The 14,034-nt window shown below is 41.3% G+C and overlaps 1 protein-coding gene across 6 annotated transcripts in view; it reads right to left on the reverse strand.

Annotated features, from left to right (window-relative positions):
• Window positions 1-14,034, reverse strand: part of TANGO6 (transport and golgi organization 6 homolog) — a 279,753-nt gene that overhangs the window by 253,286 nt on the left and 12,433 nt on the right. For all 6 annotated transcript variants that reach the window (XR_011646283.1, XM_058279794.2, XM_058279795.2 and 3 more), the window contains exon 2: window positions 1,734-2,374. Coding sequence is in view for 5 of the 6 variants with exons in the window: in XM_058279794.2 (XP_058135777.1) it covers window positions 1,734-2,374 (641 nt within the window). In the remaining variant the exon portion in view is untranslated. The remainder of the gene's footprint in view (window positions 1-1,733; window positions 2,375-14,034) is intronic.

Consider the following 14,034-nt stretch of genomic DNA (forward strand, 5'->3'; position numbering starts at 1 on the left):
TCGTTGCTTGGATGATAGTGGATTTTAAGCCAACGTTTATGAACATAAGCAGGAGAAAAAGAAAAGAACAAACAAAAAAGGAACAAGTACAAGGGTGATATATAGGAAGGTGACAGAGAAATGGGGTGGGTGGCCTTTAGGAGACCTGCATGCAGCAGCTAAGGAACTACCCTGCAGTTGAGCTGCCCTGACCCTCGATACATTTATGTCTTAGAGCTTCTCCAGGAAGGTTCCTATGCTGATGCTGGTGATCCTCTTCTCGGAGGTATCCTGGTCTCTGCTACAGCAGACTTGTGAGTCTTAACTCCCCAGTGAGCATGTGGGTTTATATATGCTTCTGTAACTTCCACAGCACTTTTTGTAGCTCGGGTACTCAGATGCTTACTGAATGAATGACAGCAGAAAACAGGCACTTACCCAAAACACCTAATAAATAATGATCATTGATGTAGTTAAGCAATGTACCAGATGCTTTACATGCTTTGCTTCATTTAATCCTCCCAAGAACTTAACGAAAGAAATATGAATAGTTTAATACCAATATTAGTAGTAATTACTTTTTGATGAGAACTACTGGGATTGGGCTAGGTATCCTATGGACATTATCCTTTTATCACCACCTTCTGAGGGAGGGATAATTAGATATATTTCATAAAAGAGGAAACAGGATCTCAAAGAAATAGACTGAAATTCTGTTCTACAAAAATAAGAAGGGATGGATGAAATGGACTCTCAAGGCATGCAAAGGACCTGCATCAAACAAATGAAAGATCCATCCCTCAAAAAAAGATTTAATACTCACTGGATATGCTTTGGCATTCAGTAAAATTCTAGGACCATGGGGATTTTTTTTTTTAATATTTAAAAATTACAGTTTTATAAGGATAAAAGAAAACATTCATAAGGTAAGGACTGGGAGGTTCCTGAATGCAAACTTCAGTGTCCTCACACACAGAGCACGTCCCTTCCCAGCCCAGCCATGTATATTACCAATCTTGGAAGTTCACTGGAGCTTCCAGTGTCCAGAGTTTATTAATATATGGGGTTTCGTTATATAAGCCTGACTGATGGAATCAATGCCCATGTGGCTGAACTCAATCTCCAGCCCCTTCCCCTCCCTGTAAGCCGCAGTCAGGCTCAAAGCCCCAATCACCTGATCACATGGTTCATCTTTCTGGCATGGCCAGCTCCTGCCTTAAGACTGAAAGTGGGGAGGCAGATGTGGCTTAGGTGACTGGGCTCCTGTCTACCATATGGGAGACCCCAGGTTCGATTCCCTGGGGCTTCCTGATGAAGGCAAGTTGGCCCATGCCACCGCAGAGAGCTAATGACCATGGCAGACAGCAAGCACAAACAAGGGGGGGGCGGAATAAATAAATGAAGTAAAAAGAAATCTTAAAATGCAGGTGTGGGTGGCACCTCCCTGTTATGTCATTGGCATATGAACTATCAGGTGTGATCCTAGGCCCACAGTGAAGAACAAAAGACGCTACAAGGTTATAGAAATTAGGAGCCAGGACAAAGAACAGACCACTTTCTGAAAGCCAAATTCCTTACTATGCAGGTTTTCACCTCAGTGCCTGTGCATAGTAAATGCTAGGTAATGAGAATTCTAGGACTCAGAATCAGCCCTTTTCTAAATAACTAAGTTGTCTTTTATGACAACCACATGCAAATATATACACATATTCACTATTCACACACAAAGAGATACACACTCAATGTACATTTACCTCTTCCATAGGTTTTAGTGCGTTTTTTTTGGATGGGCAGAATCCCAGTTGGCACAGACCAGCTGCAATATCTCCAAAATGGCGGCAGAAAATCAAGCTCCCCAGAGATGCGTGTTGAGCAATATTTAGGAGGACACTGCAGCTGGTGTACAGTCTCCGGGTTGCATCAGGGGCAGCATCGAGACATACCACATCTTGAACCACTGCACCAAACTCAGTCCTGTCCTTCAAACGGACTCCAACACCAGGTATGAGATAGGGGCAGACACCCAAGGTGACTATAAACTGCAAAACTGACTGGACAGTCTTCTGCTGTGAGATACTAAGTGTATCAGGGCTCAGGGCAGGAGCAACTTCTGGAGTCCTAGGATTAGGTTGACCTGAGTTGAAATCAGCTGCAAGGTGGATCATGGTTTCCTTCAAGCACAACAGCAACAACAAGGTTTGAGATGTAAAACTCCAGGTGGTATCCACAGAGTTTTGTGGCCATTCTGCCTTATTGGCAATTTCATCTCTCAGAAGTTTCAATCTTTTCCAGTGAGGATCCTTCAGAAACTTGGCCTCCAAAGCAGACAAGTTAGATTTTAAAGTAGCCAACAAGATATCATGCTTTGTGATCTGCAGTGAACTTGAGCCTGATCCTTTTGTAGAAAAAAAAGGAGATTACATACATGAAAAAAGAATCATACTTTCCTATGTGAAACTCCAGTTCATCCGCTGAGGCCTGGTGCAAATGTCACTGCCTCTAGAAAGTCTCCCGGAATCATGCCAACCCAACCTAGGCAGAATTCAAGTCTGCATTTCCTACCCTCTCACAGTGTGTTGGAGGCAAGTGTAAGAGTGAACCTAACACATTATACTTCATCTAGCATGTTTCTATTCCCCCACATGTTCTGAGGGCAGAGACCACATCTCAATCATTTACTGAGCTTAAAGTGCAGCCAGAACAGAAGTAAAGAAGATTCATTCAGTCAAGCTGTTCTAAGTGCCAGAGATAAAAGCATTGAACAAAACAAAGTTCCTCATGGAATTTACATTCTGGTAAGCGAGATAGCAAAACATAATCATGGGGTTCAAAGTTATTCATTTAACACACCTCTCCCCTGAAATATCTATTTTCTGTTTTCCCCTACCTTTCCTAAAACGATCTTTTCTGCCCTCTACTGGTGATGGAGCTCTTATGCACTCTCAACAGGTCGACACAGCTGTCTACTCCTTTCTTTTTTGAAACAGTTGCTTTTGGATCACCACCCTTTCCTGGTTTTCCTCCTACCTCAATGGCCATTCCTTCAATGTCTCCTTTGCTGGCTCCTTTTCCTCTACCAGCTATCAACATGCTCCAAGGCTTGTTCCGAGACCCTGTACTCTCTTCCTAGATGATCTTATTCAGGCCCATGTCTTTAAAACTAACATAACATAAACTAACAATTTCCCAAATTTATATCTCCAGCCCATGTCTACCCTTTAAATTCTGGATACTTATTTTCCAGCTGCTACTTGACATCTCCACTTGGATGTTTCTTAGGCATCTCAATCCAACATGTGCAAAAATGGATCTCTTGATTCTCACAATTATTCCCAAACCACCCACCACAACCCAACCTGGTTACTAACCAGTTTTCTCCCTCCATCCTTTCCCTTATCTTCTTTATCCAATCTATTTCCAACCCTTGTCTGTTGTGCTTCTGAAATATTTCTCAAATTCATCCATTTTTCTCTGTCTCACCACTACAATCTTTTCCAAGCCATGATCATCTCCAAACTGAACTACAATAGCCTGCTTACATTCTTCCTCCCTCCAAATCTCTACTTTATTATACATGTTAGAAAAATAGGTCCTCTTAATACTTAAAATAGACTTCTTTACCATGGTGTAAAGCTCTTTGTGATCTAGACTCATCTACCTCTCCAGCCTTATCTCACCCCACACACTCTCTGGCTCTCTGTATTTCAGTCAGATGGATCTCTTTCTAGTACACCAGAAACCAAACTCTTTCCCAACTCAGGAGAATTGCTATATTTTCCATGTGGACTGCTCTTCCAGTTCCTAACAAAGATATAGATGGCTCATCCAAGAGGTCATTAATTTTTAAAAACTCTTTTAATTGTGAAATATAAGATCCATACAAAAGAATGCACACATAAAAAAATGTATAGTTCAATGTATTATCACAAAGGGAACCCAACTGTAACTACTACCTACGCTTAAAAAAATAGGAGGGAAGCAGATTTGGCTTAACTGACAGAACGTTCACCTACCATATGGGAGGTCCAGGGTTCAAACCCAAGGCCTCCTGACCCATGTAGTGAGCCCATACGCTGCCCATACGCAGTGCTGATGCATGCAAGGAGTGCCGTGCCACGCAGGGGTGTCCCCTGTGTAGGGGAGCCCCATGCGCCAAAAGTGTTCCCTGCAAGGAGAGCCACCCCTCACAATAAAAGCGCAGCCTGCCCAGGAGTGACGCCACACACATGAAAAGTTGACACAGCAAGATGACGCAACAAAAAGAGACACAGATTCCCAGTGCCACTGACAAGAATGCAAGCGGACACAGAAGAACACACAGCAAATGGACACAGAGAGCAGACAATGGGGGGTGGGGGGTGAGGTGGAAGAAATAAATAAAAGATAAATCTTTAAAAAAAAATTAAGAATTGGCTTTACAATTTTTTTAAATTTAAAAATAGGAAATTGCCAGTTCCCCAGAGGACACCCTCAATTCAAATTTCAATCTTTCGGGGAAGTGGATGTGGCTCAAGCAATTGGACTCCCATCTACCATATAGGAGGTCCAGGATTCGATACCCAGGGCCTCCTGGTAAAGGCAAGCTGGCCCATGTGGCAAGCTGGCCCACACAGAGTGCTGGGCAGCGCAGGAGTGCTGCCCCTCACAGGAGTGCTGACCCACAAGGAGAGCTGGCACGGCAAGATGATGCAACAGGAAGAGGCACAGAGGAGAAACAATAAGAGACGCAGCAGACCAGGGAGCTGAGGTGGCAGAAGATAATGATCACCTCTCTCCCACTCTGGAAGGTCCTAGGATAGGTTCCTGGAGCCGCCTAATGAGAATACAAGCAGACATAGAAGAACACAAAGCAAATGGACACAGAGAACAGACAATGGCGTGAGGGAGGAGAAATAAAATAAACGAAAAAAAAATTCCAATCTTTTTTCCATTCACTCTACCAAAGGCTTTTCTTGAACATGCACACATCCCTAATCACTAGTTCTACCTATTTTTGAAATTTATGTAAATAAAATTGTACAACATATATTCTCTTGTGTCTGGATTTGTTCAATATTATGTTTGCAAGATTCATCCACACTGTTGTCTGGAACTGTAATTTGTTCATTGTTGTATAGTATCCTGGTGCATTTACGCCAGAATTTATATATTTACAACTTAATTTATCCATTCCGCCACTGATTATTTCTTGTACGGGATATTCCAAAAAATGTTGTTTTTAACATTCTTGTACATGTCTCTTAGTACAACTGTGCATGTATTTCTGATGTTTAAATACCTAAGAGGGGAAATGCTGAGTTGTAGGATATCTGCAAATCTCATTTTAAATGTTATCTCCTTAAAGGTGGTCTTCCTTAACCAATCCAAACACCACCTCCCACTCCATTTACACTGTGATTACACTGAATCTGCTTTCTCCATAGTATTTACCACAATCAATAATTATTTTATCTGTGTTTATTTTCCTTCTTTTCCACTAGAGTTTAAATTTCATGATGACAGGCACCATACCTTGCTTGTTTAGTTAGCGCTTTGCAAGGTACATGGCATAAAGTGGGCACTAAAGGAATATCTGCTAGTCAGTCGAATGAAAGAGTGAATGAAAAGAGATGAATAAAGACCTACTTACACTCCTATCAGACCAATCTTCCCAAAGACAATAATTATGAACTCCAAACTCTTGGAAGTGTCAAAAGTGATTAAAAACAGTAGAAGGGTTAACACTCAGAACTAAAAAAAGCAACATTGAGTGAAATTTCCTGCTTTTCTGTGCCTTTTAGCCTGAAGGCACACCCTAGTGGAGCTAAAATACTAATAGAAACACATAGTCTTACTGGATTGAAGACCTAAAGGACAAAATTCAGGGCTGTAGCAGGAAAGAAGCAGAGAGATGGAGCCCCCAATTCTGTGTATAAACTGTGCCCAAATCATTAGCTGATCTCTGAACTAGGCATGTGTGGGAAGCACTCCATGTACCTCAGCTAAAACTAAAAGAACTCCTGCACAAGAGGCAGAGTTTGGAGTTTGAGTCAGCCAAGCCAGTTGCCTGCTAAAACAAAACAAAACAAAACAATGCCCTTTGGAGTGCCATAACAGAATCCAAAGTTTCTACAGCATACCTTTCATAATGTCTAAATATAATCTAAAAGTTCTAGATATATAAAAAACATAAAAATGTGACCCATCCTCAAGAGAAAAGACAATCAGTGGAGAATGATACTAAATAATCCAGATTTTAGATTGAGCAGACAAGGATTTAAGACAGTTATTACAACTATGTTGAGGGATGTGAAAGAAAGTATTATCATTATGAATATAAAAATTGTGAATCTCAGCAAAGAAACTGCAATTACTTTAAAAACCATGGAAGTGAGGGAAGCGGATGTAGCTCAAGCAATAAGGCCCCCACTTACCATATGGGAGGACCCGGGTTGAATCCCTGGGGCCTCCTGGTAAAAACAAAGAAGAGAAAGTGTGCCTACATGGCAAGTCAAGTACCCATATGGGTGCCTGCATGGTGAGCTCAGTGCCCACATGGTAAGCCAAGTGCCCATGCTTGTGCCCATGTAGCAAGCCGAGTGCCCACGTGGTGAGCTGAGTACCTGTGTGGTGAGCCAAGTGCCCGTGCAAGTGCCTACATGGTGAGCCAAGTCCCCACGTGGGTGCCCATGTGGTGAGCCAGTACCTGCATAGTGAGCCAAGTGCCCGTGCAAGTACTCACGTGGCGAGCTGAGTGCGGGTGTGGTGAGCCAAGTGCCTGCGTTGAGTGCCCATGTGGTAAACCAAGTGCCCGATGAGTGCCCACACGGCAAGCCGAGTGCCTGTGTGGTGAGCCAGTGCCCATGTGGCAAGCCAAGTGCCCATGCGGTGAGCCAGTGCCCGCGCAAGTGAGTCATGCAGCAAGATGATGATGCAACAAGAAGAGAGACAAAGGGGAGAGGCAAGGTAAAGCACAGCAGAGACCAGGAACTGAGATGATACAATTGACAGGGAACCTCTCTCCACATCAGAGGTCCCCAGGATTGAATCCCAGTGAATCCTAGAGGAGAAAGATGAGAAGACAAGACAAAAAGAAAAATAGGTACAGAAAATCACACAGCAAATAGACACAGACAGCAAAAACAGCAGAATAGGGGAGGGAGGTGGAGGGGAAGAAAAAAGAAAAAAAAAAAAGCCATGGAGGCCAAAGGCAACAGGGTAGCGTATTTTAAATGCTAAAGTTGACAAGGATTCATTATCAATACACTTCCCTATTAGAAATGCTAAACAGGGAAACGGACTTTGGCCCAGTGGTTAGGGCGTCCGTCTACCACATGGGAGGTCCGCGGTTCAAACCCCGGGCCTCCTTGACCCGTGTGGAGCTGGCCATGCGCAGTGCTGATGCGCGCAAGGAGTGCCGTGCCACGCAAGGGTGTCCCCCGCGTGGGGGAGCCCCACACGCAAGGAGTGCGCCCGTGAGGAAAGCCGCCCAGCGTGAAAAGAAAGAGCAGCCTGCCCAGGAATGGCGCCGCCCACACTTCCCGTGCCGCTGACGACAACAGAAGCGGACAAAGAAACAAGACGCAGCAAATAGACACCAAGAACAGACAACCAGGGGAGGGGGGGAAATTAAATATAAATAAATAAATCTTTAAAAAAAAAAAAAAAAAAAAAAGAAATGCTAAACAGAATCCTTCCTGTTGAAAGGACTCTAGATAGTAATTAAAGCTGTATGAAAAAATAAAGACCGCTGTATTAGCCAAAGGGGTGCTGATGCAAAATATTAGAAATTAGTTGGTTTTTATAAAAGGTATTTATTTGGGGTAGGAGCTTTCAGATACCAGGCCATAAAGCGTAAGTTACTTTTCTCACCAAAGTCTATTTTCAAATTTTGGAGAAGATGGCTACTGACGTCTGTAAGGGTTCAGGTTTCCTGGGTTCCTCTCTTCCATGGTCTTGCTCCTCTCTGGGTTCAGGGTTCCTCTCTTCCTGGGGCTTCCTTCTGTTTCCTCTGTGAGCTTACTTTTCACGGCCCCAGCTTAAGGCTTCAGCACCAAACTCCAACATCAAAAACCCTTACTCGGGAAGTGGATTTGGCCCTACAGATAGGGCGTCCGCCTACCACGTGGGAGGTCCAAGGTTCAAACCCAGGGCCTCCTGACCCATATGATAAGCTGGCCCACATGCAGCGCTGATGCACGCAAGGAGTGCTGTGCCATGCAGGGGTGTCCCCCACATAGGGGAGCCCCACGCGCAAGGAGTGCACCCCATTAAGGAGAGCCACCCAAGTGAAAAAAGTGCAGCCTGCCCAGGAATGGCGCCACACACACGGAGAGCTGACGCAGCAAGATGCTCACTTAGATTCAAAGACACAAATAGGTTGAAAGTGACAGAATTGGAAAAAATATACCTTGCAAATAGTAACCAAAAGAGAGCTGGGGTGGCTATACTAACCCTGTAATATTATTACTATTAGGCAAAATAAGCGTTAAGTAAAAACCTGTTATAAAAGACAGATGGCCATTATATATTGAGAAAAAGGTCAAATAAAGATATAACAATTTTAAAAATATATGTAATTATCAATAGGGCCCCAAAATATACGAAGCAAACACTGGCAGACCTGAAGGAACAAACAGACAGTTCTGCAACAATAGCTGGAGACTTTAATTCAACACATTCAATAGCTAGCACATCTAGACAGAAGATCACCAAGAAAAGAGAGGAGTTGAAAAACACCATAAATCAACTAGATCTACAGACATATACAGAACATTTCACTTAGTAATAAAGAATACACATTCTTCTCTAGAGCATATGGATCATTCTTCAGTATAGACAATATGTTAGGGCACAAAACAAGTCTCAATAAAATTTGAAAGACTGAAATTAAACAAAATATCTTCTCCTACCATATGAAATGAAGCTAGAAATCAGTTAATAGATGGAAAACTGGAAAATTTACAAATATGTGGAAATTAAACAGTACACAATCAATGGACAAAAGCAAAAATCTTAAAGAGAAATTAGAAAATACTTGAGATGAATGAAAACAAAACATAACATCAAAATCTCAGCACAGTTGCAACACCTACTCTCCAGTTCATTGGACTCGCCCAGGACAACAACAAAAGGATGATGATGGACAACACCCATCCCAAAAAACAAAGTATCTACAACTGCAGGTAAGACCGTTCCATCTATCTGTCCCATGGAATCGAAGACTCCTCTCACTCAGAAACAGAGTAGGCATCATCATCCCAAAATTCTCAGGATTAAGGAATGAAAAATTAGAAGGAGGGAATGCAACTATGGACTAAAGCAGACTTGTTATTATTCTCACAATGGAAGAACTTGCAACATGCATAAAAATGCAGTGGCCACCAGAGGTTCTGAGGGTAGGGAGAGGGAAGAATTGGTGTAACATGGGGAGTTTGGGAGACATTGGAATTGTCTTGCATGACATAGCAATGACAGATAAGGCCATTATACAGTCTGTCAAAGCCTATAAAATTGTGCAGTGCAAAGTGTAAACTATAATGTAATCTACAGAGCACAGCTAGTAGCAATGCTTCAATATGTGTTCATCAATTGTAACAAAAGTACCACACTAATGAAAGATACAATAGGGAAATTAGGGAAGGGGTAGGAGGTAGGGTATATGGGAATTCCCCTATATTTTTGATGTAACATTTATGTAATCTAAAGCTTCTTGCAAAATAAAGTTTTAAAAAATCTTTGTATGCAGTGAAGGCAGTGCTCAGAAGGAAATTTATAGCTATAAATTAAGAACAATCTCAAATCAATAACATAACTTTATATCTTGAGGAAATAGAAAAAGAGAAGCAAAGTAAACTTAAAGTGAGCAGAAAGAAGAAAATACTTAATATTTGAGTAGAGATAAATAAAATAGAAACTAGAAAAACAGTTGAGAGATTCAACAAAAGTTGGTTCCTTGAAAAGATAAAAAATAAAATAAAATTATAAATCTTTAGCAAGACTAGACCAAAAGGAAAGAAAAAAAAAGATGCAATTAACTAAAATCAGATAAGAAGATGGTGATATCACTACTGACCTTATAGAAATAAAAATGAATATAAGAGAATACCAGGAACAATTGTATGCCAAATTAGATCATCTAAGTAAAAGGTACAAATTCCTAAAAATACACAAAATAAACTGACTCAGGAAGCAGATGTGGCTCAAGTGTTAAGGCTGCCTACCATATAGGAGGACCCAGGTTTGATCCCGGGGACCTCCTGGTGAAAAAGAAGAGAAAGTGTACCTGAGCAGTGAGCCAGTGCCCACGTGGTGAGATGAGTGCCTGCGTGAGTGCCCATGTGGTAAGACAAGTGTCCAAGTGAGTGCCTGCATGGTGAGCCAGTGCCCACGCAGTGAGCCAGTGCCTGTACAAGTGAGCCACGCAGCTAGATGATGACAAAACAAAAAGAGAGACGAAGGGGAGAATCAAAGTGAAGTGCAGCAGAGACCAGGAACTGAGGTGGCGCAATTAACAGGGAGCCTTTCTCCATATCAGAGGTCCCTAGGATTGAATCCCTCTGAATCCTGAAGGAGAAAGAAAGAAGATGAGAAGATGAGAAGAGAAGACAAAAAGAGAAATAGATACAGTGAATGGACACAGACAGAAAAAAAAAAAACAAAAAAAACCACAGCAGGGTGGGGGCAGGGAAGGGGAAAAAATAAATCTTTAAAAAAATAAATTGACTCAAGAAGAAATAGAAAATTTCAACAGCCCTATAGGAAATACAGAAATTGAATCAATATTCAAAAGCCTTCTACTAAAGAAAAGCTCAGGACCAGATTGCTTCACTGGTAAATTCTATCAAACATTTAAAGAATTAATACCAATCCTTTCAAACTCTTCCATGTATTCAAGAGGAGGGAACACTTCCATATTCATTCTATGAGGCCAGCATTATCCTGATACCAAAACCAGATAAAGACAGCAGAAGAAAGGAAAATTACAAACCAATTTCTCTTAAAAATATAGACGCAAAAATCTTCAGCAAAATAATAGCAAACTGAATCCAACAGCACATTAAAAGAATTATACATCATGACCAAGTGGGATTTATCCCAGGTATGTAAGGGTAGTTCAACATATGAAAATCAATGTGATACACCACATTAATAGAAAGGGGGGAGAGGGGGAATACACATGAACATCTCAACAGATGCAAAAAAGGTATCTGACAAAATTCAACATCCTTTCATGAAAAAAACACATGGAAAACTAGGAATCAATGGAAGTTCCTCGATATGGTAAAGGCCATTTATGAAATATGCACAGCTAACATCATCAATGGTGAAAGACTGAAAGTTTTCTTCCCGAGATTAGGAACAAGACAAGGATGCCCATTTTCACCACTGATATTCAACACTGTCCTCTAAGTTCTATCCAGCACAATCAGGCAAGAGAAAGAAATACAAGTTATCCAATTGGAAAGGAAGAAGTGAAACTATCCCTATTCACAGATATGACCCTTTATAAAGAAAATCAAAGGAATCCACAAGAAAACTTAATAGAGCTAATAAATGAATTCAGCAAAGCTGCAGAGTAAAAGATCAACACACAAAAATCTATTGTTTCTACATACTAGCAATAAGGAGCCCAAAAAGGAAATTTTTTAAAAATACCGTTTAAAATAACATGTAAAAGAATAAAATATCAAAGAATAAATTTAATCAAGGAGCTGAAAGCTTGCACACTAAAAAATATAACACACTGCTGAAAGAAATTAAAGACCTATATAAATGAAAAGACATCCTGTGTCCATGTATTGGAAGGCTTACTATTGTTAAGATGTCAGTGCTACCGAAAGTGATCTACAGATTCAAGGTAATACATATCAAAATTACAGGAGCCTTTTTCATAGAAATGGAAAAGCTGATAGTACTCTAATTCATATGGAATTTCAAGAGGTCCAAACAATTTTGAAAAAAAAAACAAAGTTGGAGGACTCACACTTCTTAATTTTTAAACTTTCTACAAAGCTACAGTATAATCAAAACAGTGTGGGTACTGGCGTAAGGATAGACACAAAGATCAGTGGAACAGAATTTAAAGTCCAGAAACAGACGCACGTATCTATGGTCAATTGATTTTTGACAAGGATGCCAAGTACATGCAATAGGAAAAGAATAGTCTCTTTGACAAACGGTGCTGGGAAAACTGGTTATCCACAAGCAAAAGAATTAAGGTGGTGCCCTATGTCACATCATATATGAAAATTAACTCAAGATGGATAAAGGACCTAAATATAAGAGCTAAAATTCTTATTGAATTACATAGGAGAAAATCTTCATGACCTTGGATTCAGCAATGGATTTTATTTATTTATTATGATTATTTTTTAATTTATTTGTTTTTTATTTATTTCTCTTTCCTCCCTCCCCCCACCCAGTTGTCTGTTCTCTGTGTCCATTTGCTGTGTGTTCTTCTTGTGTCCGCTTGTATTCTTGTCAGCGGTACCCAGAATCTGTGTCTTGTTTTGTTGCGTCATCTTGCTGCATCAGCTCTCCGTGAGTGCAGTGCCATTCCTAGGCAAGCTGCACTTTTTTCCCCCCCGCTGGGCAGCTTTCCTTACGGGGTGCACTCCTTGCGCGTGGGGCTTCCCTACACAGGGGACACCCCTGCGTGGCACGACACTCCTTGCGCGCATCAGGACTGCGCGTGAGCCAGCTCATCACACGGGTCAGCAGGCCCTGGGTTTGAAACTTGGACCTCCCATGTGGTAGGTGGACGCCCTATCCATTGGGCCAAATCTGCTTCCCAGATTTTATTTATGATACCAAAAACACAAGCAACAAAAGAATAAATTGGACTTGATCAAAATTAAAAACTTTTGTGCATCAAAGAACACTACCAAGAAAGAAACCTATAGAGCAGGAAAAAATAGTTGGAAATCATATATCTGATAAGGGCTTAATATCCAGAATAAATTAAGAACTCTTACAAATCAACAACAAAAAGACAAACAATCCAATTTTAAAATGGGCAAAGGACTTGAACACTTTTTTCCAGAGGATATACAAATGGCCAATAACCACATAAACAGATGATCATCATTAAGCATTAAAGAAATGCAAGTCAAAACCACAATGATGAAATAGATGTGACTCAAGCAATTAGGCTCCTGTCTACCATAATAGGAGGTCCAGGGTTCACTACCCACGGCCTTCTGGTGAGGGCAAGCTGGCCCACACAGAGTGCTGCCCCACGCAAGGAGTGCTGGCCCATGCAGGGGTGCTGTCCCGCACAGGAGTGCTGGTCCACACAGAGAGTTGACACAGCAAGATGATGCAACCAAAAGAGACACAGAGGAGAGATGATAAGAGACGCAAAAGACCAGGGAGCTTAGGTGGTACAAGAGAATGATCACCTCTCTCCCACTCTGAAAAGTCCAAGGATCAATTCCCGGAGTCGCCTAATGAGAATATAATCAGACACAGAAGCGAATGGACACAGAGAGCAGACAATGGAGGAAGGGGGGAGAAATAAATAAATATATCTTAAAAAAAAAATAAGCCACAATGATGGGAACAGATGTGGTTCAAATGGTTGAGTACCTGCTTCTCACATGGGAGGTTCTGGGTTCAGTCCCTGATGCTTCCTGAAGACAAAAAGCAAGCAAACAAATGAAATACACAACTTAGGGAAGCCAATATAGTTCAACAGTTAAGTGCTGGCTTCCCACATTTGAGGCCCTAAATTCAATCCCCACCCCTAAAAAACAAACAAACAAACAAACAAAAACCCACAATGAGATATCACTTCACACCCACTAGGATGGAAAAACACAAGTGCTGAAGGTGGAGAAACTGGAAACCCTCGTGCATTGTTGGTGGAAACATAAAATGGTGCAGCCACTGTGAAAAGCAGTATGGCGGTTCCTCGAAAAGTTAAATGTAGAATTACATAAGAAACTGAAACATGAACTCAGACAGATATTTGTACACCAATATTCATAGCAGCATTATTCACAAAAAAAATGAAACATGGAAACAACCCATGTGTCCACTGGTGATAAATGGTTAAACAAAATGTGGTACAGG

This window comes from Dasypus novemcinctus, chromosome 18 (assembly GCF_030445035.2).
Source record: "Dasypus novemcinctus isolate mDasNov1 chromosome 18, mDasNov1.1.hap2, whole genome shotgun sequence".
Classification (NCBI taxonomy): Eukaryota; Metazoa; Chordata; class Mammalia; order Cingulata; family Dasypodidae; genus Dasypus; species Dasypus novemcinctus.